The sequence below is a fragment of the Pelodiscus sinensis genome, chromosome 3, assembly GCF_049634645.1.
Source record: "Pelodiscus sinensis isolate JC-2024 chromosome 3, ASM4963464v1, whole genome shotgun sequence".
NCBI lineage: Eukaryota > Metazoa > Chordata > Testudines > Trionychidae > Pelodiscus > Pelodiscus sinensis.
The window spans coordinates 28,486,212-28,514,172 of NC_134713.1; the positions used below are offsets into that span (position 1 = coordinate 28,486,212).

Below are 27,961 nucleotides of genomic sequence, written 5' to 3' on the forward strand. Positions count from 1 at the left end.
AAATTGGCTTCAGCACCCTCGGCACCATCTCCCTCAGTGCCGACTTGGTCAGCAACTGTAACCATCCTGCCGGACATTCCAGCACAGAGAGCCTCAGCACCAAAAGCCTCGGCATCCTCCGAGGGCACATAGGCGGTTTACTCTATCTTCTAGTCCTGAGCCAGAAGCCTTCTTTTCTGAACCACCGTCTCCACCGGTGTGTTCACCTAAGAACATAAGAATGGCCATACTGGGTCAGACCAAAGGTCCATCTAGCCCAGTATCCTGTCTGCCAACAGTGGCCAGTGCCAGATGCCCCAGAGAGAAGGATCACAACAGATAATCCTCACGTGATCCCTCCCCTGTGACTCACCCCCAGAGAAATAGAAGCTAACCCTAACCCTAACCCATTGCTACCCATCCTGGCTCATAGCCATTGACAGACCTAACATCCATGAATCTATCTAGCTCTTTTTTGAATCCTGTTAAAGTTCTAGCCTTCACTGCATCCTGTGGCAAAGAGATCCACAGGTTGACTGTGCGCTGAGTGAAGAAAAACTTCCTTCTGTTTGTTTTAAACCTGCTGCCTATTAATTTCATTTGGTGACCCTTAGTTCTTATATTGTGGGAATAAGTAAATAACTTTTCTTTATTCACTTTTTCCATATCAGTCATGATTTTATAGACCTGTATCATATCCCCCCCTTAGTCTCCTCTTTTCTAAGCTGAAAATTCCAAGTTTTTTTTAAACTCTTCATATTGGACCTGTTCCAAACCACTAATCATTGTTGTTGCCTTTTTCTGAACCTTTTCCAATGCCAATATATCAATTTTGAGATGAGGTGACCACATCTGTACGCAGTATTCAAGATGTGGGCATATCATGGTTTTATATAGAGGCAATAAGATATTTTCTTTCTTATATTCTATCCCCTTTTTAATGACTCCGAACACTCTATTTGCTTTTTTTGACTTCTCCTGCACACTGAGTGGATGTTTTCAAATAACTATCCACAATGACTCCAAGATCTTTCTCTTTAGTAGTTGTAGCCAAATTAGTCTCCATATATTGTATATATAGTTGGGATTATTTTTTCCAGTGTGCATTACTTTACATTTATCAACATTAAATTTCATTTGCCATTTTGTTGTCCAGTCACCTAGTTTGGTGAGATCTTTTTGAAGCTCTTTACAGTCTGCTTTGGTCTTAACTATTTTGAGCAGTTTGGTATCTGCAAATTTTGTCACCTCACTGTTTAACCTTTCCTCTAAATCATTTACAAATAAGTTGAATATTATAAATAAGTTGCAGTCTGTCGTTCCTCTTCCTCAAGATATCGTGCACCCAGCATCTCACCTCATCAGGGACGTCACTACTACTACTACCACTATTATTCTCCATCGCCTTCATATCCTAGATGACGCTCCAGGTCTCCGAGATCGCCTTCATATCATAGGACCTCTCACTACAGGCACCATTACTCGCATGACCACGATTACTCACCTTATCATGATGACCGCTGGCATAGACACTACCTTTCTGGGGACTACTCATTGCGCTCGACTGCCCACTCGAGAGCCATGTCACTGTCACTAGCGCCGTCATCTGCTGCACCAGCTAAGAGTAGATCCGCCTCTCCATGGATAGACAGATCACCCACACCTTCTGGAGATCAACCAGAGGCGATCAAGAGCATTCCTCCAGACACTGCCCACCCCTCGGACATGGAGGACATTCATCATCAGTCCCCTGCAGATGTGGCTTCATCTTTCTCAGATGATGCTGTATTCCAGGGGGACACCTTGCCAATGGATGGCCTAAAGGACTTCCAAGAGCTTTTTAAAAGGGTCGCTGAGAGCGAAAAGGTCCAGTTGGGAGAGGTTCAGCAGAAGCAACACCACCTGCTCAGGGACCTGAACCCATCCCATTCTTCAAAAATTGCACTCCTACTAGATGAGGCGATATTAGAGATAGCCGACGGTATTTGGCAAACTCCAGCCTCAGCTCCACCTACCAATAAGAAGGCAGACAAAAACTATTTTGTTCCAGCCAATGATATGGAGTTCCTGTTTAACCACCCGCAACCGAACTCCCTCGTGCTGGACGCGGCCCAGCAAAAAGCTAAGGAACCTCAGTATAAGAACTCCTCTGTGGACAAGGATGTTAAGAGGTTCAACTTGTTCGGCAGAAAAGTTTATTTGTTTGCCATGTTGTCACTCCATATGGTGAACTATTCGGCCTTGCTGGCCAAATAGTTTCGATAATTATGCCAAACTTTTCCCTCTACTCAAACACCTCCCGGAGGCCAAACGCCAAATACTAAAGGCAGTCATACAGGAAGGTTTCGCATCTTCTTGTTCGGCGTTCCACATTGCATTAGACGCAGTCGATACAGCAGCCTGGACCACAGCAACATCCGTGGTCATTCAGAGGGCATCAAGGCTCCATATGGAGGCAGCTCCCAAGGAGCTTCAAAACAAAGTTGAGGATTTGCCATTCAATAGGCAAAACTTATTTGCAGACAAGACAGACCAGGTTATGCATTCTGGAAAGGGCACCCGTACAACACCAAGGACATTAGGGATTTATACGCCACCTTTCAGGCGGAGACGTTACATACTCTACCCAAGGCAGAGGCCACTCCCCTTTGTGCCACCCCAGAGGAGACAATACGACTCTCAAAGAGGAAGACAACGTCCCCAGAGGCGTCATCGACAACCACCTAGACCAGCTCATTAACAATCAAGCAAGCAGCAGCTTTGACGGGAACTTTGAGGGATTGCAAACTGTTCAGTTGCTACCCACTGCAATGTCGCCAAAGCGCTTTTCCATCATCGCTTGTGGCCCTTTCAAGACCGTTGGGCTGCAATAACATCAGACCGATTGGGTCATGCAGCTCATAAAATCCGGCTACATGATCCCATTTCTGTCCCTCCATCTTCAGGAACCCCTCTGATGAATCTCTTTTCGCTCAAGAGGCATCCCACCTAATTGACATAGGAACGATAGAGAGGGTTCTGGAGGCATTTCAGGGCAGGGGTTTTTACTCCCATTATTTTCTGACGGAGAAAATGTCAGGGGGATGGAGGCCCATACTCAACCTTTGACAACTCAATCATTACCTCCGCAAGAAGCGCTTCAAGATGGTGACATTAGCAACGATTATTCCAGAATTGAAACAGGATGACTGGTTTGCATCCCTTGATTTACAGGGTGCCTACTTCCATATTGCCATTCATCTGGCCCTGTAGCCAGACAGGAACCCCCCTGTAACATCCATTTTTGCTTGCCTGGAGCATACAGGGCACACAGAGCAGAAGGCCCAGACTGTGACCGTGAATGGCTGTAAACAGAGATACGCCAATTGCTGACCAAGAGGCTGCCGAGGAGTGCCCCTGATTCAAACTCATATTGATACGAACACACAGCCGTCCGTGGGAGGAGGAATCTCTCGCCCAGTAAAAAAATGTCTAGTACTCACAATTTAGTTATCTCTCTTGCAAGTGTAAATTAACTTAAAACTTGCTTGTAAGAACTGGCACCACAAAACGGACCAGTACAATTTGGCCTCTTAGATAAGAAAAAGGATACGGGCCCCCAGGGGTATAAAGATGAGTCCAGCAGCACATTTACTTTGAGTGTCAATCTACCATCTATCTGCTGGTCGGGTAAGGGACAGGTATAGAAAGAGCTTGGGCGTTTGGATCATGCCACTCCCAGGTGACAGATCCGTTGGGGCACCTCTCAGTCCTGACCTAGGGCCAGGATTTCTGAACTGACTGTGTGTGTTTGTGGCTCCATCCTGACCTAGGGCTAACTGTGTTTATTTCTGCTCTGCCCTGGCCTAGGACTAGGGCCCTTTACTGTATTTGTTTACTGCCCCGCCCAGACCTAGGCCCCGGGCTCCCTGAACAGACTGCTTGGTTGCTGCCCCGCCTTGAACCAAGGCCACGGATTCTGGACTAACTATGTTTATTTGCTGACCGCCCTGACTTAGTGCCAGGGCTCTCTATGAACTAACTGTTTTTGCTTTCTGGGCTTCTGAACTGTTTGCCACTTGCCCAACCTGAAGCAAGGCTGCGCTCTGAATGATTTGCTTCTCGCCGTGCCCTGAAACCAGGCTGGGTTTAGTGGACCAGCAGTTCTCAAACTTTTTAGGCTCCGGAGCCCTTTACATGCATAAAAATTTACGCGGAGCCCCAGCGGTCCACTGATTGTATGTGTTGTACCTATCGATGTTTCCAGTTTGTCAACCTCGCGGAGCCCCTGGAGATCTCTCGCAGAGCCCTGGGGCTCTGCGGAGCAAAGTTTGAGAAGCACTGTACTGGACTATCGATTGACCTCTTTTGGTTGTCGCTGCTTGAGAACCGGGCCTGGACTATTGAACTGGGGTTTTGTTTTAGTCCCCACTGTAATGGGGCGGAGTGGCTGTCCACTGACCTGGAGGTGGAGGAGCCCCTCTGGGAGGCCTAATCGGCTACACTCCCACAAGAACACAGGGAGGAATTTAAAATCCCTCATGCTAAATGGAAAACTCATAGATAGAATTTCTTGCTGTCTGCTTTAGATGCATCTGATATTTCTGCATGCACCCAGGCCACATTGGTGTTGATGCAAAAATCATCCTGGCTCTGGCCATCGAGAGTCCCCAAGGAGACCCAAATATAGGCATAGACCTTATCAACTCAAAAACCAACAAGGCCCTTCACTCATTAAAGGACAGTGAGCCTTGTTGAGTCCCTTGGGCTTGAACACTCAGGATGAAGCAAACCAGATGGTCTCCAAGCCACCAAGTGAGAAGCAGAGATTCTAACACAGGCAATTCTTCAGTCATGGTGCACTTGGTGTCTTCCTCTCAGCAGCAAGCTTTGCACAACAGTTGAGATTCTGGCAGAACCTTTGCAGGATGTGTAGACTTTCCCTCCCATGCTTTTAGTAACTACCTTTCTTATTTTCTCTTTTTCTTCTTGAAGCCAGAACTGGAATCACTGTGGACCATTGGGTCCTGGAAATTGTCATAAGAGGTACTTCACACAATACTAATCCCTTCCTGCCTCCCACTCACTTTTCTCATCTTCCTTCAGTGATCGAGAGACAAAAGTGGGTTCAATTAAAATATTTCCTCACCCACCTTCTCTCACTATGTGTTTTAAAGGTATTGCCTACCACGAATCTGTAGCCCAGTTATATATAATAATAATTACTTATTTATCTTAGGGATGTAAGCGACTAGTTAAGTAGTCACCTAGATTTATTGGGTAGTCAGGTCTCTACTCGACTAAACACTCTCCTTCCTCCCCCAGAGCTAGTCCCCCCAGCACCATGTCCATGTCAGGGGTGGCAGAGGTGCAGTGGGGGACCCGGTGTGAGCTGGGACCAAGCTCTGCCACATTCCAGACCACAGCAGCTCTGCATTTTAAATGTAGCGGCAGAGGTGCAGTGGGGGACCCGGTGTGTGCCGGGACCACGCTCTGCCACATTCCACACCATGGCAGCTCTGCGTTTTAAATGTGAGGGTATGTCTACACTGCATTCTTCTTTCAAGAGAGGGATGCAAATGAAGACATTCAAAACTGCAAATGAAGCCGGGATTTAAATATCCTGTGCTTCATTCCCACTGATGCATGATGATGCAGTCTCATCAGTCAGAACTGGTCTCCCACCGCCAGAAGCAGAGTATCACAGTGTGCAGGGGATTGAGGATCATTTGGTGCAATAGGTGTGCCAGGGCCTAAGTGAAGGGGTCTTCAAGTTTGGACTGGCCATTGTCGAGCTGAAGCAGCATGTGGGCAATTTGAATGAAGTGTGCCATGAGGCACAGCACAAGGCCTGTGAGTCTGGCACTGCTTTGAAGCAGCTCCGGCTCCATTTAGGAAGTGCTGTGGCATCCACAAGGGCGAGCAGAGCACACGGTGTGAGTTTGGTGTCCAACAAGGGATAGGCAGTGGAGGAGCAGCATGTGAGACATGGTTGTGGAGAGGAGCCTCTGTAAGCCGATGTCTCAGCTAGCTTCAGCAAGCAGCCACAGGAGGTGTCCACCCTCCTTGTGCCCGCCCCGTAGTGCTTCTGGGGCTTTAAAGCCATGCAGGCACCAATTAGTGTGGATGCACTATTTCAAAGTAATTCACCTTAGAACCTATTTTCCTCTTCAGGCAGAGAGAGATTTCAGTTTATTTTCATTGAACTAGTGACCATTTGGAAACTGACTAAAAGATGTAGGCTCCTGAGGAGAGTCAATTTCTTTTTTTTAAATAAAGATGTAGACAGACTCATGACATTTGGTTTGAGTCTGTTTGAGTCTATTTTCTCATATGGCTTCTGTTCCTATTCACCTTGACAAGATGCAACCCAAAACAAAAAAACTTTTTCTTCAGTTCCTCCAACTTCAGACCTCCAGCAAAACAAAGCTCTGATTTCATAGAGTCCTAGCCCAGAAGGGATTATTGTGATCATCTTGTCTGATTTTCTGTATAATGCAGGCCATATAACTATCCTCAAATAATTCCATGATCATATTGTCTAGAAAAACATCCAATATTGATTTAAAACTTGTCAGTGATGGAGACACCACCATGTCCTTAATATGTTTTAATTTAATTTGCTGAACTATTTTTTGTGTCACACTTAAAGCTATTCCTTATTGCTGTCTCTATGGCTTAACCCTGTCCCAAACTTAACACTTGCTTACTGTGCACCCAGACAGCCTCATATCCATTTGGGATCAATCATCAGTTGGAGTTTTTCAGTTTGTTTTTCTTCAAGAGTAGGGAACACAATCACTTGCCACACATAAAAAGGAACACTGCTTTTAAGGCTGTAGGCTTGCCAATTGTATGAATATATGAGAATGTCATCTAAATATCTCTTAATGCTTTGGGATTGGAAGTAGCTGCCTTACATCTCAGTCCGATACTGTTTTCAATAATTAGTTTGCTACATTTGTCCTAATACTAACTATTAAATGGATGTTCACTACTGTCTGCAAGTAACCCAATGGGAGAACTGTCAGAGAAGAAAATGTTGACTATTTCTATTTGATTATATGTAGCTTTATTCCTTGGAAAAAAACCATAAACAATCCTTTAGTTTATCACTCAGTAAAACATATTTCAGTTATTTATTTTATTATAATGATCTGAAATAGAGCTTTGGTACAGCAGGTTGTCAAAAGAAATCACAAAGCTATGGTGTTTGTTGTGGTAATTCTGTGGTGATTCTTTCCCCGGTCACAACTCTAGCTTAACGGTGCTTTTTGCAGTAGTCTCATGATGATCCAGGCAGTGATGAGTAATTGTTTTTTATAGATGTAATCTGCACTCTGTCCTCTACTTTGCAATCATTGCCTTCAGCAGAAGCACCAACTGCTTATTCGTGCTTATGCTGCTTATGCGACTGGAGATAAGTTGCTTTCAGAGGCCTTATTACCTCATTGTTGAAGTAATTCCAGAAAGGGAACTTGGTGGTAAAGGTGGAACTCATGCATGTCAGAACAGTGAATATGGCCCAAACACATAATGTAACATGGCATAATTCTCTAATGGTGTTGCTTTCTTTTTTGGCATAAGTAAAAATAACTGAAGCGAATACTGCTATTTTTGGCAGTGATATAGTTTTTTATTTACTAGTTAAAGCTGTCATAGCTGCTGCTTCTAGTATTTATAATACAGATTTGGCTGATATGACTAATATAGCGTGGCTACCTTGAACGTTGTGTATAGTGCTGCTATAAATACTACAGTAAAGGGAGTTGACAAGCTTAGGATTGTTATGGCTAAATTCTTGTACTGAGAGTACAAAGCACTACTTTTGCCAATCTTTAGTTCTAGCTTTAGGTGGTGCTGTTTTATGAACCTCTTCTTGTAAATCTGAAGATATTATCTTGGTGTTTGAACTTGTTGTCTCCTCTCCTGCTTGTCTTCCCCAATATGGATCTTGTTCATTGGCTCTTCTCCTTCCTCCTCCTCCTCCTCTTTTTACACTATTTGTTGTATGTGTCATCAGAAGCAGAGAGCAGTTATTTAACAAACTGTAATCATTCCAATACTCTCATACAAGTCCGTGAAAATAAAATACAAAAATGATAATGTTTGCTTGTCTTTTCCAATTCCTTTCTTACAAAGTTGCTACAGAAGTCCTCCTTTCCAAAGTCCTTGGCTGTTTCTGTTCAGTCTGATTTGTATTTGCATACATGGACAGAATTTGGTTTATAGAGTGTCATGGTGTAAATCTGATAGTCCTTTGTCCATCACCATTTAATTTTAAGATACGGAGTCCTATTTTTTGTTCGAGTAATGCAAAAAATATTTCAGAACCAGCGATGGGGAGGAAATGTTAACAAGCGGATAGGTTGCCGGGGTACTTGTACAATAATAGGATGTTTAGTTTGACTGTGGCTATGTCGATTTGGCCCTACAACTTGAACTACAGGGGCTGTGAACTGCAGGACATAGTAGCTTGTTTTGTAACTCATTGTGTAGACACTACATACACAAACTAAAAGGCACCTAGTTTGCACTAATGTAGTCCTTGATATGAAATTTATAACTGCAATGTGATTAAGTGGCTTATTTGCAGTGAGTTGGTAGCATGAATTCACAGCTCAGAAAGCACTGCAACGGGTAATCCCAGCAGTGAGGCCAAAGATTTAATGGATATGAATACTGACATTTTCCCCTCCCTTAGATGTATCATCTCCAGGATAGGGCTGATGAATACTGACATATTTTGTTCTGTGGGTTGATGATTGAAATTGGGCACTAAATTCACTTTGTAATTTATGAAGAAATAAAAAAAAAATCACGCAATTTATTTTTGGTGCAGCTAGAGAATATAAGAAAAAGGCTGATTTTTTTTTTTTAAAAAGCATGTAAAATGTGGCAAAGTTTAACTTTTTAGATTAGATTGCTAAATCAACACTGAGGGAGGCACCAGTGTTATGAATAATCAGACTGCTCTGTTTTTTTTTTTTTTTTTTTTTAAAGTTCCTGATTATTTTGAGAAGTAACTATCGTAACATATGTGGCTTTTCATAGCCTTGATATTGCTACCAGGTGCAGTGTAAGAGATTCTGGATGCATGCTAGAGTTGTTGATGGTTAGTATTAATGCCATTATTACTCTTAAAGGTTTGTGGTATCCTACCCAAATCAAAGAGAGAACTTAATTTTGATCCTATTTCAGTGAAGCTAAACTTCACTTAATTACTTTCACAAGATAATTTTGGTATATATTACATCTTCTCCCTGTAGATACTATTCATTTTGAATTGTAAAGTAATTTTTGCTCTAAGTACTTATACAGCCCCTCCCAAAATCATACAAAAACTCTGTAGGACACGGTTGGAGAGCCCAGATGCAGCGCCTGAGGCTCAGGGCTCTCTCCCCAGCATTGGGGAGTTTCCGCTGGTGCTCCAGGATCCCTGCCTCCCCACTGCTGGGCTGGAGCACACAAAGTGTACTTGCCTGGGCACCCCTAGGCTCTAGTGTGCGGGGGGAATGTGGGAGTGTCTTTCTGCTTCAGTCGGACGCCACATCAGTGAGGGTTTATTTTTCTTTTTTTGATTCTCACTTGTGTGCGGCCTCTGACTGATTTTTCTGTGGGTCAGCAGCCCCTAACCCCAAAAAAGTTCCCTACTCCTGCTGTAGGGGAACTGGGAGTTGAACAGAAAATTTCCCAAATCCTTGTTAGCACTGTCTAATTATCCTTCTTGTTCATCCTAATCCATATAGTAAAAAAAAAAAGGTTAAATATGTAATACCCCATTTCTCTGGTATCATCAGAGGTGTCCCTTGGGTGTGGCAAATCGGGACAGCTGCCCTGAGCCCCACACTTATGGGGCCTTTTGCTTTTGGTGGGCAGGGAGGTGAGGCGGGATGTGGGGCTGGTCAGCGGGTAGGCGAGCGGCAGCTGGGAATTGGGTGTGGAAGCATGGGGAAAAAAATGATCAGTAGTGAGCATCTACCAGCAGCCCTCCTACTAAAATCTTTCACCTATCACCCCCACTTTTGCCAGTCAGCTTCCTCATCTCTGCCAGTGCCTATCGGCTGCTGTGGATCAGATGTTGCATTGCCTAGGAGTTGCAGGGGAGAGGAGCATGTGTGCAGCAAGCTCAGGGGAGACAGAAGAGCTGAGCAGGGCAGGGCAGAAGTGAGAAGAATCAGGGTGGAGGTGGAGCAAGGATGGGAAAAAGCAGGGCTGGGGCCTGGATGGAGTAGTGGAAAGCCCTCTCTCTGGCAGATTAGAAACTCCTGGCCTATGTCCTGGGCCCTGCACACCCCTAGGGGCACTGGGTAGCATAATATAAAAGGTCATGCCTTTTTAATATAGTATCTTTCAACACACACATCCCAAAAAGGAAAAAGAAAGAAAAACATAATATTGTTTATACAGACTGTCATGCCCCTCACGGTCTCGTGAAAACTGGTTTATGAATATGAATATGCATAACTTGAACATGCTTTAAAGAAACTACCTTATGTAACTTACCAATTTTACAGTTATTGTCTGTTGAATCTGTATCTGTTTATCCTATTTTTGTGCATGTATCTTCTTATATGTGAAGTTAGAAGTATGAAGTGAGAAGCTGTTTATAATTCTAAATGTACTAATGAGAGCCATTACAGATGCTTCTGAAACATAATGACTCTGTATTTATACCAACAATCTGTGAATGGTCACATTTGCCCAATAAGTTCAAACTGTGGTTGGTCCTAGAAAGACATATGATCATGCCAGCTAGTACTAGAATTCATACTGAACCTGGCATTTTTCCATGAGAATGGAAGTGCCGAACAAAGGGTTTCCACCCCTGGGGAAAGTCTGTTTGAGGCGATCAATCTTCCAGAGTTCAATTTAGTGGGTCTAGTAAAGACCCTCTAAGTTGAACTCTGAGGGTCCTCCATTGGTGCCAGTACTCCTTGATGTCACCAGGAGTAAGGGAAGTCAATGGGACCATTTCTCCTGTCAACCTCCTGCTGTGGAGACCACCCTAAGATCAGCTTAAAGTATGAAGCAAAATGCAGGACAATGTAGCACTTTAAAGACTAACAAGATGGTTTATTAGATGATGAGCTTTCGTGGGCCAGACCCACTTCCTCAGATCAAATAGTGGAAGAAAGTAGTCACAACCATATATACCAAAGGATACAATTAAAAAAAATGAACAAATATGAAAAGGACAAATCACATTGCAGAACAGAAGGGGGATGCGGGGGGGTGGGAAGGGGGAGGAAGGAAGATAAGTGTCTGTGAATTGCTGATATTAAAGGTAGGGAGAGTGGGATGTTTGTGAGTTAATGGTATTACAGGTGATAATTGGGGAAACTGTCAGCTTAAAGTATGTTGACTCCAGCTACGTTATTTACGTACCTTAAGTCGACCCCCCCCACACACACAGTGTAGACCTGATCTAAGCAATGGGAAACTAACAGTCCTTGGTCTTCAGCTATCCTTTGAAACTGTCTGGCTTACCCTAAGTGCATACAAAGAACTTTGAAGAAGCTGTAGACCCAAGCAGAGTAATAATCTACTCTGACTTGAAGCTTTTTACCTGAGATAAAAACAGCTGTTTAGGTCAAAAATTGACATGTAACAAGTTTCTTAGGGGATTAATGCTAAGTGCTTTTTTTCATTTTAATTTAGTAACTTGCTTTATCTATCTGTTTTTACTTGCAACCACTTAAATCCTACTTTTTATACTTAATAAAAACACTTTTGTTTAATATCAAGCCAAATGTAAATAATTGTTGCCTAGGGGGTGGAGCAACCACTGTGCATATCTCTCTTTCATTGATAAAGTGGGTGGACTTTATGAGGTTTTACTGTATAAAACTTCAGAGTAAGACTGACTTATTTGGGGTTTTGGTCCTTTTTGGGGGCTAGCTTCCTGGGTCAATGCTTAAACCTGAGCTCTTCCAGAGCTGAACTGGTTCAGTATCTGTGTTGCTCTGCAGGAGGCTGGTAACCACAACTCTTTGGTTTTTCTGAGAGACTCGGATATAGTAGCTCCAGAGAGCAGGAAGATGAGCATCAGTGGTATGGTTAGCACACCAAGGGACAACCCCAAGGGGGCTTGTGTGATTCAACCCATCACAGAGACTACATACAGATATCTCATCACCCACTGGAAATTATAAAATAAAATAACTGATGGAAAGCGCACAATACACCATCCAGTTTTAGAACACGAAAAATGTTTTTCCAGCAAGAGCTATAGTGGGGATTTAGGGTTAAAGGATCTAGTTATGTGAACTAGAATGTGATCAGAGCACTGGGATTAACATCCAGCCTATTGCTAATAATAAATGGGGATCTGTAATGACTGCCGTTACTTACAGTCGCTGTTTTACATTTCTGAAATATAGATGTGTTAAGACATAAAGAAAGTTGTGCATAGACATGAAGTACTGAATACATCCTTGATTCTGAAATATATAGTTGATTGGAAAACATGCCTGATGGACCTCAGATACTGGCTTTTAAATTGTTAAAATAAAGCAGCTCTAAAAGAGACTTGTATAAGAATTCAAACAAGAAAGTTGCATCATAGTATTTGACCACTACCCAAAAGGAGGAGGCCCAATAAGGAGAATCTAAACATTAATTTAAAAATAATTATGGTTGCAAAGAGAACATTCCATATATCAAATAAATATTTTAATGAATGAATGGGAGTGGGGAATCTTCTTACCTCAAGAGGAGAGGGGAAACAAGAGGAGAAGAAAGTGGAGATGGGAGGAGGAGTTTGTCATAGGACAGTTATAGAAAATGGGGATGGAGAAAGTACAGATGGAGAGTCAAAATCAAGTTTGAAAGTAAGTGATTGGGAGTGGTGGGGTTAGGTTATGCATATTGACAAGACAACGTGTGAAAAGAGAATCCATATGAGACAATAATGAATGTGGATAACAGGAGTGAATTATAGTAGGAGGGAGGGAAAAGTGAGAGTGGGAGTGAGAGAGGAGATTTACTTTGTAGACTTGAAACTTATTTTCTTCTTGTACGGAAATGCAGACTTGTCCAAAGGACGGTACTTTGGTTACCTCTAGATAAGATTTGCTGAGAGCACACATTATGTTGGGTGAAATGTTCAGAAAATGGTTTCAATTGCTGCTTCACCATAAAGGGACAGTGTTGTGGTTAGAGGATAGGACTTCTCTACAGAGTTTGGATGTGTGATTGTCATGTGGTTGTGAGTAGCCACACTGCAAAGTCTTACCTAAGTTTCTGTGCCCTTGCTAACAATGCTTAGCATTGGGAAAAAAACAATGCTTAGCATTGGGTCTGGGAAAAAAAGAGTATGCAAGATTATATCCCCAGCTAAAATAAAATTTTGTACACTTAATATGGACAATGCATATTTTTTCTACAAATTTTACATAATCATGTTCAATTTTTAGCTCATTATCCTATTTATACTTATTTATTATTGTTTTTAAAAGAAGCAACAGGCCTTATTCACATTATTAAATCAAAACACGGCCTGTGAGTTTGGGAATGGAGTTTTTGGGGGTTTAATGAAGTTCAGTATGGCTGGAGTTTCTCTAGGACTAGGGGGCTCAGAGTTACTGAGATTCAGTGGATTGAGTGGAGTGTAGCATCCCAAGGGTAACACCTAAGTAAAACTCCTACATTATATGTATATATATGCTGAATTTTTAGAGAAGTTACATGTTGCTGTGGATCATTAAATGCGTACTTGGGTTTAATGCATGATGCTTGCATGAATGTGGATGTGTCTACAATACAAACCACCCACACCACAAAGCAATCTGCAGAGCCCAAGTATACAGACTCAGGCCCACAGGGCTTGCACTGCAGCAATAAAAATAGCCATGCAGATGTTCCTGCTTAAGCTGAAGCTTGGTCTTTAAAACCAAGGGGTTTTACAATGCCTAAGCTCTGGACTAATCAGGTATAGCTATGTGACTATTTTTAGCATTGTAGTGAGAATTTGAAGTTGTAGACCTGGGCTCTGAAACTCATTGCTGTTGATGGGTTTTTTTGAAGATTAAACAAACCCTGGGAGCTGCATGATTTTTGATTGTCATATTAGTCTCGATGGGCAAATTGATAAGACCGTAATACCTTAACTATAGGAAGGAAAAATGTTTGTGTTCTTTCCTTATTTTGCTTCTCATCTACATGGGAAAAGAGGAAATAGTTAGCTTTAGCTAGTGATTTCACCACAGACTTCTTTTTCTCTGAAAATTAGCAGAGCTACTATTGATGGTAAATCACTGTTTTGTCAGAAGTTCACCATTGAATTACTCTACTCTAATCCTCACCAGTCCCTGTGTAAAATCTTTCAAACCTGGGCACTTAGCCAGCTTGATGCTTTTTCTTCTATTTTAAAAAATGTTATGAATCCAGGAAGGAGGTTGCCCAAAATGAAACTTTTTTTCTGTCAGGGAAGGGTAGTGTCAAATAAGACCAGCTTGCAGGATGGAGTCACTGATGATTTTCCTTCTGTCTAATTGGAATCCTTGGCTATGAATCTGAGACAGCTCACTTCCTATAACTAGATGTAACTCTATACATGTCCAACATAGATTAATATTCCTGTGATTAGACATCTTCTCCCTAGATCAGAGAATATTTTTTCTCTGCAGATGTACAGATTAAAGGAAAGCACAACAGTGTTAATACAAGTTGTACAGATAAGTGTGTATTAAAAGAATACATAGTTTAACATTCATAAATAAGAGGAGCTAAATAGTGCATGTGGATGTTTCAGACTTTCTCTTACTGTAAGTAGCTCTGACCTTCCATCTGGCAACTTCCATTTTGCAGTATATGAGATGTATTTTAAACTTTTCACTTCCCTCACTGAACTTTTTTGGCCACGAACCCATTCAAACTCAGCAGGTCAAATTCCACATGTCACAGCTGCCGCCCTCCTCCACACATGCAAAAATATCTCTCCTGTTGTCTGAAGTTGAATTCCAGCTGACTTCATCTCTGACTTTTTGTAAGCTTTCCTCCTTACTCTTACCACTGCAGCACTTTCTCTCTGTCCCAAAAGGGCTGCTATATATCTGTGTAGAGGGAAGGGTGTGGACAGTATGAGAATTCAGCAGTAGAATCAGCTGGTTTTTCTATTCAGGCAGCAGGAGATAGAAAAAAACAATAATTGTGATAAGTGGAATGTGTCTGGGTGTGAACATGGGTGCATGGCCATGGGGAAAGGGTGGGATAGGGCTGTAGGTGGAATGGGGGCAGGACCTATGGGGAAGGGGAAGAATGGGGGCAACTGGAGGCAGGGAGTCAGAAGAGGCAGAATGAGGGGAGGGGCTCCAGGCTCAGCATGCTAGCTAGGACAGAGAGGATAGGGCCTCAGCTGGAAGATGCAGGGCTAGCCTCCCCAAATGGAAACTTCACCCAATGCCTATGAGTGATCATTTGAAGTAAAAAGACATTTCTGATTTGCCAGAGATCACAAGTTCTTTTCTTGACTCTGCTACTGATTCATTTTGTTTTCTGGAATTCTCACTATTATATCCCTTGATAGAATTCATGGCTAAGGTTCCCTCCTAGCTGTGTGGCATCATGGCCCCGCAGCTTCTTAAAGAGCCCCACCCAGGGGCTCAGGGCTGTCACACATGAAGCTGCCTGGCTGGAGGAGGGTCAGTTCTCCCTCAGCTACAGTGGCAGCTCCCTGCTGAGGAGAAGAGCAGCGAGTCTCTCCCAGCCAGTAGGGATGCGTCCCCTCCCTGGGAGGGGCTCGTTAAGAGCTGCAGGGTTGTGTTGCCACATAGCTTTGAGGGAACCTTGCTCATGGTCTTTTAAAAGGTATCTCCTTGATATGCGGACAGCATTGGTTAGTGCTAGTTGATTGATGGCATGGAAACTAATTAGTCAAAATTATAAATATTTATCAGAATACGTATGGATTTATGCTTGATGACCATCATTACAGTTTAAGATGGGTAATAACAAATGATCGGCCTGACTGATTGTCTTGTGTACAGGGTGTTTTTTCTCCTTTTATGTACAATGAAGACATGTAATGTATATTATGTAGCTAATAAAGTGCTCAAAACATTTTTCAAAATATCTTTTATTAATAATTTGAGCCATGAAATTTAGTTATGATAAATATAATTAACACAGTTCATGCATATGCATATTACTACATATTCAGTTCTGCCCTGGGCGACAATAATGTGTTTTCTAATTAATGTGCAATGGCACACACAGTAGAAGAGGCAGCAGTATTTTGGGCACTGAAGTGGAACATTAGGAGTACTGGCATGAGCAAATTATTCTGAGGCGATTCTGTCACATTTTCTTCAAAAAACACCCCCCCTTAACCGCCCCCCCCCCCACCATTTCACATTACGCTGTGGTAGATGCTGCTTTTTGAAGTAGAATAACTTAATACACATAAAGAAAATTTAGCATTCATGTTTCTATTGTATACCCGAAGAAAAGGATCTTAATACATAGATGTGAAATCCACTTTCAAATAAAAATTCTGTAAAGCTATGCCAGTCATCCATCATGTAGAATATTATACAGTTTTCCTGCCATTACACACAATATGCAGCCACCCTGCCCCTACAAGAAAAGTAAGTGATTTAGTTGCAGTGTTTATACTCTGATAGAGCACATGTTCCCTGATTGGGTTTGGAGCCCCATTTTGATAGGTAGTGTCTATAGAGGTCCCTGCCCTGAAGAATGTACAATCAAAGAAGGTGTACATGAACAATGGTAGAAGAGCAGGAATCCCACTAGTTGTTCATAATATACATATTTTTATAAAGAAAAAGAACATAGGTATATAATTTGTGTGTATTTTGATTGTATCACTCTTCTTTGTCATTTTTATGACTCTCTAGGTTTCTTTCAATGTAAGCACTTCGGGCAATGTAATCTAGCAACCTTAGGAAACAGGGTATTCTGGATCAAAGATTTTACCAGGCCAGGAAGGGTGCAGCAGAGTCTAGGCATGTGGATGTGGGGATAGGGTGCTTATTTGCTGCCTCATTTCCAGAGGTACATATGGATCTGTGTTCCCCGCTGCTCCCAGGCACTGCCCTCCTTACACCGCTGTGGGAGCGGCAGGGAAATGCCTTGGGGAACTGGCTCTGAATACTGCTGTTCTCCCATCTGGGAGGGAGGGGGAGCAGCAGAACGCAGAGCAGTTTCCTCCTTCATACCAAGGGTATTCCTGGTTTACAAACACCTGGAGTATGGAGGTTCAGGTGTACTTTATTGTGTTACTACTATGCCTAGCATAGGAAGGGGTGAGGGACTGAGAGACGGAGGGAAAGGAAGTGAGAGAGGAGACAGAAACAGAATAAGGCCTTGATTTACACTGTAAAGTTAGGTTGATGCAAGGCAGCTTATGTTGACCTATTTCTGCGTGTATTTCACTTTAAATTTAGCTCCTGTTGACCTAAGTGCCCCACTATGCTGACTTAATAATGTCCCCTCCTGCCAGGCACTGTAGAGTCATGGTCGACATAGTTACATAGACACTGTCTTACTTCTGACAACCATTACTGACCTCCAGCAACTGTCACACATGGCCCATGCTGACTTCTTTAGTCACCACTGTGAACTCTAATGCCCAGAGGCTATATAGACTAGAAGCCCTCTCCAAACCTTTCAAAATCCCCTTGTATTTCTGAAATTCCTTTTCATGATTGCCCAGCTTGGTGAGCACACCTCGCAGTTCTGTTCTTGTGTGCAATTGCCCAGCTGATCATGCCAGCTGCATGTTCCAGATGTGCTCCTGCCTGGACTTAGGCATAAGATATTGGATCTCCTGGACCTATTGGCACTGCTTTGAACCAGCTATAGAAATGTGAACAACTGCGTGCGGATTGCATGGGGAAAGCAGGAGAAGGGCTATAATGGGCACTAGCATCAGTACTGTGTGAAATCAGAGAGGCCAACAGTCAATCTTGTGCCAAGCAGAGCTGCATGCTGACCTTGGCAGAGACTCCACCAATACTCCTCAGACCACTGTGGATTCTTCCAAGGAGCATGAGTGACAGGCCCCTACTGTGAACCAGTAAGGAGGAAGAGGTAGACAAGGAAGATGAAGAAGAGTATGGTGACAAATGACAGGAAATCCAGTCTCGCAGTGTGTCAGGACCTGGTTTTCACTTTACTACAGTCCAGCTATTTCCACCACTTGAGCATGTGTGAACCAAGTGCAGGAAAAGGAACCTCAGGTAAGTATGCTATTTGCTTTGAAATTACTGGGATGAAACTCCCTGGGTATTAGGAAACAGCATGGGGTTATTGAATATGCAGGTCTACCAGGACCACAGCCTGCTATTTGTTGTCTCAGAAGTCCCATTATGAGCTCCCTTTCCTTTTCCTGCTTGGACTTCTGGGCTGTTCTCCTCTTCAGTCTTTCCTTCTCCAGGTTTTCTGCAAAGGTTATACTCCAGACTTTGATATTCTTTGATGAAGCAGAGGTTTGCAGTGTTTCCTTGAGCATGTCATCCCGAGTTCTCGTCTTTCTCCTCATCTGGCTCAGGTGTTCTGAAGTTACAACACACAGAAATAATATTATCAATGTGTTCATGACAGAAATCAAAATATAAGATGCTGAACGCACTCCCTTAGTCCCCTAAAGTTATAATTACTACATTCTTGCTTGGTACTAATTGTGACTGCCCCAGTCAAGCATCAGCCATGGTGAACAGGCCTTCTGGGGGTTGGGGAAATGAGGACTGACTAGTTCAGTTGCATGAATCTAGGGGGGAATGGAACCTAATACTTGTATTTTTTTTCCATATGTAGTGATGATTTTAGTATATATGTTGATCCCAAGGATTACAGAGGCAGAGAGAGCAGCTTTCACGTTCACATGGTTGGGGATGAGGGGAATGTCCTTTGGCTGAATTTTTTCTTTGCAGTTCATAGTTGAATTTTGTCATAATTGAATTAAACTTCAGACAGTTCAGCTCTGAAAAATCCTACTCTAAGCCAAGGAGTAATTTTAATAGAGAAAGGTCAGTTATGGAAGGATGGACATCAGGACTTTGTGTTGAATGATAAATATCTGGACAGGTGTGAAGAGCTAATTTAAATGTCGGAATGTGTGAAGAACATTTCTGATACTGGCTTTTAAATTGTTAAAATAAAGGAGCTCTAAAAGAGACTTGTATAAGAATTCAAACAAGAAAGTTGCATCATAGTATTTGATCACTACCCAAAAGGAGGAGGCCCAAACTCTAGTGAGCTATTTAAAACTACAGATGTAGAAGCTCTCTATACCAACATTCCACACAAAGAGAGACCACAAGCTGTCAGGATCTGTATCCCCAATGATATCACAGCACAACAGGTTGCTGAGCTGTGTGACTCTGTTCTCACCCATAGCCATTTTAGATTTGGGAAGATGTATACCTTCAAGACAGTGGCACTATATGTGCCCATATTTCCTCACAGAATGCAAACATTTTTATGGCTGATTTAGAACATTGCTTCCTCAGCTCTCATCCCCAAGTATCCGTCCTCTACTTGCACTACATTTGATAACCTCTTCATCATCTGGACCCATAGGAAGGAGGCCCTTGAAGAATTCTAAGTGGATTTCAACAATTTCCACACCACCATCAATCTCACCCTGGATCATTCCACATAACAGATCAACTTCCTGGACATTATGGCTCAAATAAGTGTTAGTCACATAAAAACTGCCATATACTGGAAATCTACTAACCCTGCTTATCTACATGCCTGCAACTACCATCCAGAACACATCGCATGATCCATTGTCTGCAGCCAGCCCCTAAGATACAACCACATTTGCTCCAATCCCTCAGACAGCTCCTGTAGGTGTTGGTATTTATCAAGCATTCTTAAAACTATAGTACCCATCTGGGGAAGTGAGGGAACATTAAATGGCCATACTGGGTCAGACCAAAGGTCCATCTATCCCAGTATTCTGCCTTCTGACAGTAGCCAATGCCAAAGGAACAGATTGAAAGAGCCATGCGGTACCTAGAAGTCACCTATTACAGGACAGACCCAGCAAAGAAAGCCACAGAATACTGCTGGCCATTACCTTTAGCCCCCCAGCTAAAACCTTTCCAACACATCATCAAGGAACTATAATCTACCCTAGATGATCCCTTGTTCTCACACGTCTTGGGAGGTAGTACACTCCTCACTTACAGACAGTCTCCCAACCTGAAACACATACTCACCACCAACCATATACCCCACAACAGACACACTAGCCCAAGAACTAATCCCTGCAACAAACCCTTTTGCTAACTCTGTCCATACATCTATCCTGTGGACACCATAAATTTTATAAATTAATAGAGATTGCCTGTCTCCTAGAACTGGAAGGGACCTTGAAAGGTCATTGAGTCCAGTCCCCTGTTTTCACAGCAGGACCAAGTACCATCCCCGACAAATTTTTTCCTCAAATTCCTAAATGATCTCTATTATAAGGCCTAACCACATCAGCTATCAAAGGCTTATTCACCTATACATCTATTAATGTGATGTAAGTCATTATGTGCCAGCAATGCTGCTCTGTCATGTATATTAGACATACTGAACTGTTTCTACGCAATAGAATAAATAGACACATCAAATATCAAAGAATGGTAAAATACAAAACTTAGTGGGATAACATTTTAACCTCTCTGGACACACAGTTTACAGATTTGGAAGTTGCCATTCTCAAGAAAAAACAAAAAACCTTTAAAACCAGGCTGCAATGTGAAGCTGCTGAGCTGGAATTCATATGCAAATCTGGCACCATCAGAATGGATCTGAATAGGGACTGGAATGGCTTGCTCATTACCATAAGTAATTTTCCACTATTGGCATTTTCACCTTCTTATCCACATCCACCCTGATTGAATTAGCACTTAGAGATTGTAACACTCTCATCTTATGCCATAATAAAATCGCTAGTCTTTAGGGTACTGTGGCCCACTAGGGCACTGCCCACCAGGGCCCTGCTAGGGGCTCCTCCCGCTTTGCATCAGTGGGCAGATATTCTGCCCCAATACCCACTCAGTCAGTTCTTTGGGGAATTAGTTGTGGTTGGCTTTAGCTGTATGTTAGTTCACAGTCACAGATAGCAGTCAGGAACCAACAGTTCTCAGGCCTGACTCTGGTTCAGGGCGGGGCAGCAAATAAACCAGCAGTTCTCAGTAACAGTCACTAGGCCCAGGCCCTAGTTCAGGGTAGGGCAACAAACTATCAAACATTTCACAGTTTCGATCCCAGTTGCAGCACCCACACTCGGGTCCCGTTGCTCATGCGGGGGTCTAACAGATGTAGGCTGTTATCTGAGAGTGGCTGAGGGGTGAGACTTCCACCTAGGATTGGGGTAGCAAGGGGGACACAGACCCGCCCCACTCCACTGCGTTCCAGCCCAGGGCCCTAACAGCAGCAGAGCAGTCTGCTGCTGGGTCAGTGTGGGTCCTCATTGCAACATGCTGACCCTTGCTCAGGCAAACTACTGGCACCTGTCCCTGGGCTACTTCTATCTTCAACCTCGGCACATACCTGGCTTCTGTGCCAGTCTGCTGCGCTCTCCAGTTTTGCCCCCCAAACTGTTCCTCCAGGTCGTAGTCCAGCTGGGATCCTGGTGGCCCAGACAGTCCTCAGCTTCCTGCAGGGTCAGCTCCCTGCTTGGGAGTGCAGGTGACGCTTCTGGATCCTCTGGCTGCTGGGGCTATATTGACCTTTCAAGATTTTTTTTTATAGTCTTAGTCCCACCTCCTGGCTTCCAGTCAGGTGGGATTCTGGGGCCAGGTGCTGCCTACCAGGGCTCTGCTAGGGGCTCCTCTCCCTCTGCCCCACTACAGGTACTCCTGGATTCCTGGCTGTTTTTGCTGAAACAGACTTATTTGTCTTGCTTGTCATGATTTTCTGCCACGGTTTCAAAACTGGTGTGTTTTGATCCTGACAGACAACATGGCAGGGATGTTCTATATAAACAGACAGGGTGGAGCTCGCTCCTATCCCCTGTGCCAGGAGGCTCTCCTCCTGTGGGAATTCTGCATTACCCACACCATTCACCCAATGGCCTCTTACCTTCTCGGGGTGCAGAATGCAGCAGGTCCTTTGACGGTCATGAATGGTCCCTCAGAGCGAATGTGGCCTTGAACATCTTCTGCAGGTGGGGGTTTCTCCACCTGGACCTGTTTTCAACTTGCAGCAACAGAAAGTGTCACTGCTTTTGCTTTCTCTTCAACTGCAGCCCAGGGGCCCTGGGAGATGCCCTGCTAGTTCCCTGGTCCCCAGTTCTGTTGAATGCCTTTTCTCTATTTCTTCTGATTTACAAGATGATACTCAAGGTCAGGGAGTTCCAAGCCTCCCTGATCCTGATAGCAGTGGCATGGCCTCGTCAACATTGGTTCCCGGCTTGCTTGACCTCTGTGTGGAGCATCCTGTGGCCTTCCCCCTATATCCGGACTGGATGTCTCAGGACTTTGGCAGGCTTTGCCACCCAAATCTCTGTTCCTTGCACCTCATGGCTTGGAAGCTCCATGGCTGACTGCCTTGGAAAGGCATTGCTCAGAGCTAGTTCAGTCAGTTTTACTGGGGAGTCCAAAACCCTCTACTAGGGCAACTTATCTAGCAAAATGGAAATGCTTCGTGTTGTGGACAGAGGGGAAGGGCTTATCACCCACAAAAGTCCCCGTCCCTTCCATTTTAGATTATCTCCTGGACCTTAGAATCCAGGGCCTTGCCTCTTCCTCAGTCAGAGTGCACATAGCCGCCATCTTGGCTTTCCATTCGGGGTCCCAGGGTAAGACTGTCTTTGTATACTCTATGGTGCACTGCTTTCTTAAGGAACTGGATAGAGTATACCCTCAGGTGCATCAGCCCTTGCCCCCCTACGACATAGTTAGTTACTTGTTTTAAAATAGGAGTTTCATACAGGAGAACTGTATGCAGTGTAGTTGTTACCGTGTTAGTCTCAGGATTTTGGGGAGGCAAGGTGTTTTGAGGTAAGATAATATTTTTTTTATTGGACCTGTTGATGAGAAGCTCTGCTTTGGGTTTAGGAAATATACTTTGAGCATCACAACAGATTGTATAGCTTAAGTATTCAAGGTGTATTCTAAGGGAGCATTCATTAACATCTCTGTAGTCACAGGACAAAAAATAATGTACAAGGTTTATTTTTGGAAAGAGCTGTGCAGGTTTCATTTGAGAATGAGTATTGCTAATTCAGATTCAGAGTGATCTCTCACCAACAGAAGTTAGTCTAATAAAAGATATTATATCATTCATCTTGTCTCTAATATAAGAGAGTTGTGAGATGAACTCCCAACTCTTGTGGCTTGTGAAATCAAGAGGAAAGGGAGTGAGGAGTGATGAGACCAGCTTTGATAGAGATTAGGTCCTTCCTTGAGGTCGTGGTGCCAGAAAGTCACCTGCTCTAGTGTCTATTTGTAGACATTGAGTCTATGTCTATACTTCAGGCTTCTTGCGTAAGAAGCATTTTGTGGAAGAGATCTTCTGCAAAAACTTCTTGTGCAAGCGCGTGTCCACACTGCAAAAGTGTATCAGAAAAGTGATGTGCTTTTGCACAAGAGAGCATCAAGACTGCATGGATGCTCTCTCGCAAGAAAGCTTTGATTGCCATTAACAGAAAGGCCACCAGGCACCTGTGCTTGTTTCAGTAGTTTTTTTTTCCAAAAACCCCTGCTGCCTGTCCACACACGCCTTTTTGCTCAATAACTCTTGTACAAAAAGGAGTAATTTCTCGTAGAAAGAGGAATACCTATACCGCAAAAACCCCTCTGTTCTGTCGATTCACTGTAAATTTTCTTGTGCAGAAACGTACTTGAGGTGTGCAAAAATCTGCAGTATAGACACAGCCTGATAGTTAAAGAAAGCAGTTAACATTCTAACCTTCTCTTTAGAAGAGAATGTGTAAGCTAAGCTGTGGCAAAACTTTAATGTTCAGAAGGGACGGGAGAGTTAAGCACTTGTGAATTACAAAAGTTTGTCCAGAAAATGCCAAGTGTAGATACAGCCTAATGATTCCTGAACCATTGACTGTGGGTTTGTTGAGTCCGTGGGGGTTTATTCACACCCTTGGGTCCATGTTTACAAAAAAAGCACCTCCCTTCCCACAGAAATTCCTGCGTACAGGCCTGCCTTACGTGTTGTAATAATAGTGGGTAATGTTTTCAGACAAGACTGTGAACTTAAGTTTACAGAGCGCATTGTGTAATTTTAAACTCATTTTTCCTTATTACCTAGCATGTGTAATCTGTGTACATTCTATCTAAGAATTTACTATAATGTCTAACACTTTAATATCTAATTGCTGCCCTAGTTCTTCTATTCTCTCCCTTTTGTTCCTGCTTATGCAGTGTACTACTGTATTTTGATTTCAATTAAACCCCTACATCTGTCCAGAACCTGTGTCAGGGTCTGTAGCCTTGACCTTGCAGACATTTGTCTAACTTTACTCATGTGATTAGTTCCATCGTACTAATAGGACTACTCAAGACAGTGAAGTATATGTTTCAGGGTTTGAAGAATCAAGATTGTAAGCTCTTAGTGGCACTGCCTGTTCTAATCCCTTCCAGAACAGCTGCAATGGATATACAATGTTCAGGTTTTGAATGTAGTGAAATCAAGGAATCTCACTGAGAAGTTTGATTTGTGAATTAACAGAATGAGAGATGAAAAGGAAAGGATAAATGATGACTTAATTCTTCCTACAGTTACAGAACTTGGAGGTTTTATAACAGCTATTTGAATTACAACTGCATGTGTGTATATATATGAATACACACACACACACTCAATGAATTGCTACAGTAGATGCTTCATGTGGTATGATTTGCACACAAATGGAAAATGAACCAATGTTTGTCACAGGATAGCAATTTTTGAATGGTATTGTGAGACTTCATATTTAATTTTGGTGCATTAAAACTTGAAATTGTGTAACTCTTGTCAGAAATGTATGAAATATGAATCTACTTAACTGTTCTGCCATAATAGATTACATATGAATGTTTTTATTCAAACACAAATTGCAAGTAATTTGGAATACTGGAGCAATATGTATTCATTGATAGGTTTTTTTTAAGTTATTAAACAAAATATAATTGTTTTTCCTTTTCAGATATTGCTTTGTTTTTGCTTTGGGATACCTCACTATGTGCCAAATTACAAGAGTCTATATCTTTGATTATGGACAATATTCTGCTGATTTTTCTGGGTAAGAAAAAATTATATAACAGTTCATTTTCCCCTTCCCCCCCCCCCCCCCAACAATATATAGAAGCTCTTGTCTTCTATGATACTGTATTTACTCTTATAGTAAATTGTTAGATGAGAGACTAACTGGAATTTCAGTTACTAAGTTTCTGTAACTACCTGCAATATTTTGGGCAGAAAAAAAAAATCCAATAAGTGACTCTATAGAAATCTGTTTTTTGTAAGACATAGCTTTAAAAAGCATGCATTCAAGAGTATTTCCTTAGTAATTTAATTTAAAAAGTGTACTTTTAAAAATCAATAGCATTGGAGGCAGTATTCTCTTGTAGAGCCCAGGATTCAGACTGAGGAAACCTAGGCTCTGTTTCTGGTTCTATCAGCGGCCCCTTGAGTAAGATACTTTCCCACTCTGTGTCTCAATTTCCTCATCTGGGAATTGGGATTATCACCCAGGCCTCCTATACTTTCTTTGAGCTCTACTGCTGAAAACACTATATAAAAGTTAGTTGATACTTGTGACGGATTTGTACGGGTGCGAGCTCCTCGCGCCCTCCCCCGTCCACTCCCGAGCAAGTCTGGGGAGGGGGCGGGGCCCTGCGAACCCCCCGTCTGGGTTTGTCTCTTTGGCCCCTACCTGGGGTCCTATGCTGGGTGTCCGGGTGAGGGGGCGATCACCCCTCAGCCCCTAAAGACTGAGGGGGTTCGGCGACCCCTTTGTTGGCCCCCCCCTCGGCTTTGAGGAGAGAGGGGGGGTCGCGGTGTCGGCGCGGGGCCTGACCTTGGACCAAGGTCCTCCTGCGGTCTTGGCCACGCAGGTTTAAGGATTCCGAGGAGTTGCTTGTGGATAGGGATGATGCGGGGAAAGAGGAGTGGGGGACCCGGGCCCTCCCTCTCCTCCGGGTCCCAGCCCGAGGGCCTAAGTGGCTGGTAGCGACTAGCTGTCACCCTCCACGGTGGACGGGGTTGTTGCCCTCAACTCGCCCGCCCACGGGCTCCTTCCACTCCCTGCGGACTTGCCCCGGTAGCGGAGCAAGGCTGGGGTCACTCACCACGCCAAAGTCGCCAGGCGCGTCCCAAGGCGAGCCGCCAGCTGCCGAGCCCGTCTCTCCTCGCTGCCCAGGGGGTCGGGGTTTTGGTTCTTCTGGACGCCAGGGCGCCTGCCGCTGCACTTCCCCCCCTCCTGCTGGGCCGTCCCTGGCCTTTGTAGTCGCTGGGGGATGACATCTGGGTGGTGAGCCCCGCCCCCTTGGCGTCCTTACCCCTGTGGCTGCCCCAGCGTGCTCCCGTACCTTGCGCTGGAGCGTCAGCTGGGGCGGCAGAGCCGGCCACTTCCCCGCCGCCTGCGTTCGGCCCCGCCTCCCGCTCCCGGTCGGCGCTGCGGGGCGTCCGAACCCCCGCGCCGCTGCGCCGGTGTGCTCGCCTGCCGCGGCGGCTGTTTTTCCGGCCGCGGGGCGGGTTCTCCCCTGACCGCCAGTGCGGACCCTGCCGGGTCTGTCACAATACTATTTATTATGTTATTTTTATTTCCCATCAGAAAGGAAAAGGGATCACACAGTGTATTTATATTAAACATTCTGTCAGGAAATATAGAATTTATACTAAACAATTCAGATTGTGCCATTTTCCCACCATTTATAAATAACATCCTCCAGGTATGTAAGTTCTCATTCAAACTCAATGAAGTCAATGGGTTTTGGATCAAGTCCATGTAATACTGGTTTGGGAATACTAGTGAAATCTGAAAAGTGACAAGACATTTTTTGGCATAATCTGAATTATTTACAGTAGTTTCTGATTAAAACTTGAAAATTTATGAAGATCTTCCAGAAGTATCTGAAATGCTGGGGAATACTATTATATCCTGTATTCTACTTTGATAACTTTTAGAATTTGAAGCACATTGATTTCAAAATTAACATTTACTGAGTTTAACCAGATTCACAAACTCATAGTTCAACATACGTTTACTGGGAACTTGTAAGATGATTGCAAGTTCCCTTTGAAAAACATAGAGGTAATTAGCATGTTTTTTTTTTATTTCAAGAAATAGTACTAAAACAAAAAAGGAAAACTTTGAGGTTGGGATCCACCCTAGTCCAATGACCCTGGATGTGGAGCCTGACCTTCCTAAAGAACCCTCTTTTTCTTAAGTAACCAATGTACAGAACTTTCATGAGCATTTGTGGAAACTGAATTGAGACCAGTGTTCCCTCTAAAATGTGGCAGCACAGCTTCACAGGTGATTAATCAGCCCCGCCCAGTCAGGGGCTCAGGGCTCTGTGCAGGGAGCTGACTGACTGAGCGTGACTGATTAATCACCTGTGAAGCTGTGCTGCCACACAGCTTTGGGGGAGCACTGATTGAGACCCCTTGATAACCAGTGAGTGCCTTTGTGTGCTGTCCTGAATATTAGAAATAAGTTTTGGGGTTGATAAAGCAAAGGATCTGTCTCAGTGACAAAGATGAAGATTATTTCTCTGGAGGAAAAGTTGAGGTTGTTACAGTTTTCTTCTCTATGGGTATGTCTACACTGCTAAGTTAATTTGAAATAACAGCCGTTATTTCAAATTAACTTTAATAGCGTCTATACATGGAAACCGCTATTTCAGAATTAATTCGAAATAGCAGAACGCTTAATTCAAATTTGGTAAACCTCATTCTACGAGGAGTAATGCCAAATTTGAAATTGCTATTTCGAATTAAGTGCTGCGTAGACACTTAATTCGAAATAGGGGGCCTCCAGCCCTTCCCAGGGAGCCCTGGTGGCCACTCTGGGCACAGCCAGGAAAACTAACTCTCC

At 43.5% G+C, this 27,961-nt stretch overlaps 1 protein-coding gene and 1 long non-coding RNA gene across 3 annotated transcripts in view; one reads left to right on the plus strand and one right to left on the minus strand.

Annotated features, from left to right (window-relative positions):
* Positions 1–27,961, plus strand: part of MBOAT2 (membrane bound glycerophospholipid O-acyltransferase 2) — a 173,560-nt gene that overhangs the window by 69,289 nt on the left and 76,310 nt on the right. For both annotated transcript variants that reach the window (XM_006123617.4, XM_075923525.1), the window contains one exon: positions 25,067–25,162. In XM_006123617.4, coding sequence (XP_006123679.1) covers positions 25,067–25,162 — 96 coding nt within the window. The remainder of the gene's footprint in view (positions 1–25,066; positions 25,163–27,961) is intronic.
* LOC102455391 (uncharacterized) lies at positions 16,062–26,367 on the minus strand. The gene is made up of 3 exons (XR_012902525.1): positions 26,211–26,367; positions 22,006–22,122; positions 16,062–18,477 (listed from the first exon to the last, which is right to left on the minus strand). It is a non-coding gene; the product is annotated as an uncharacterized LOC102455391 (long non-coding RNA).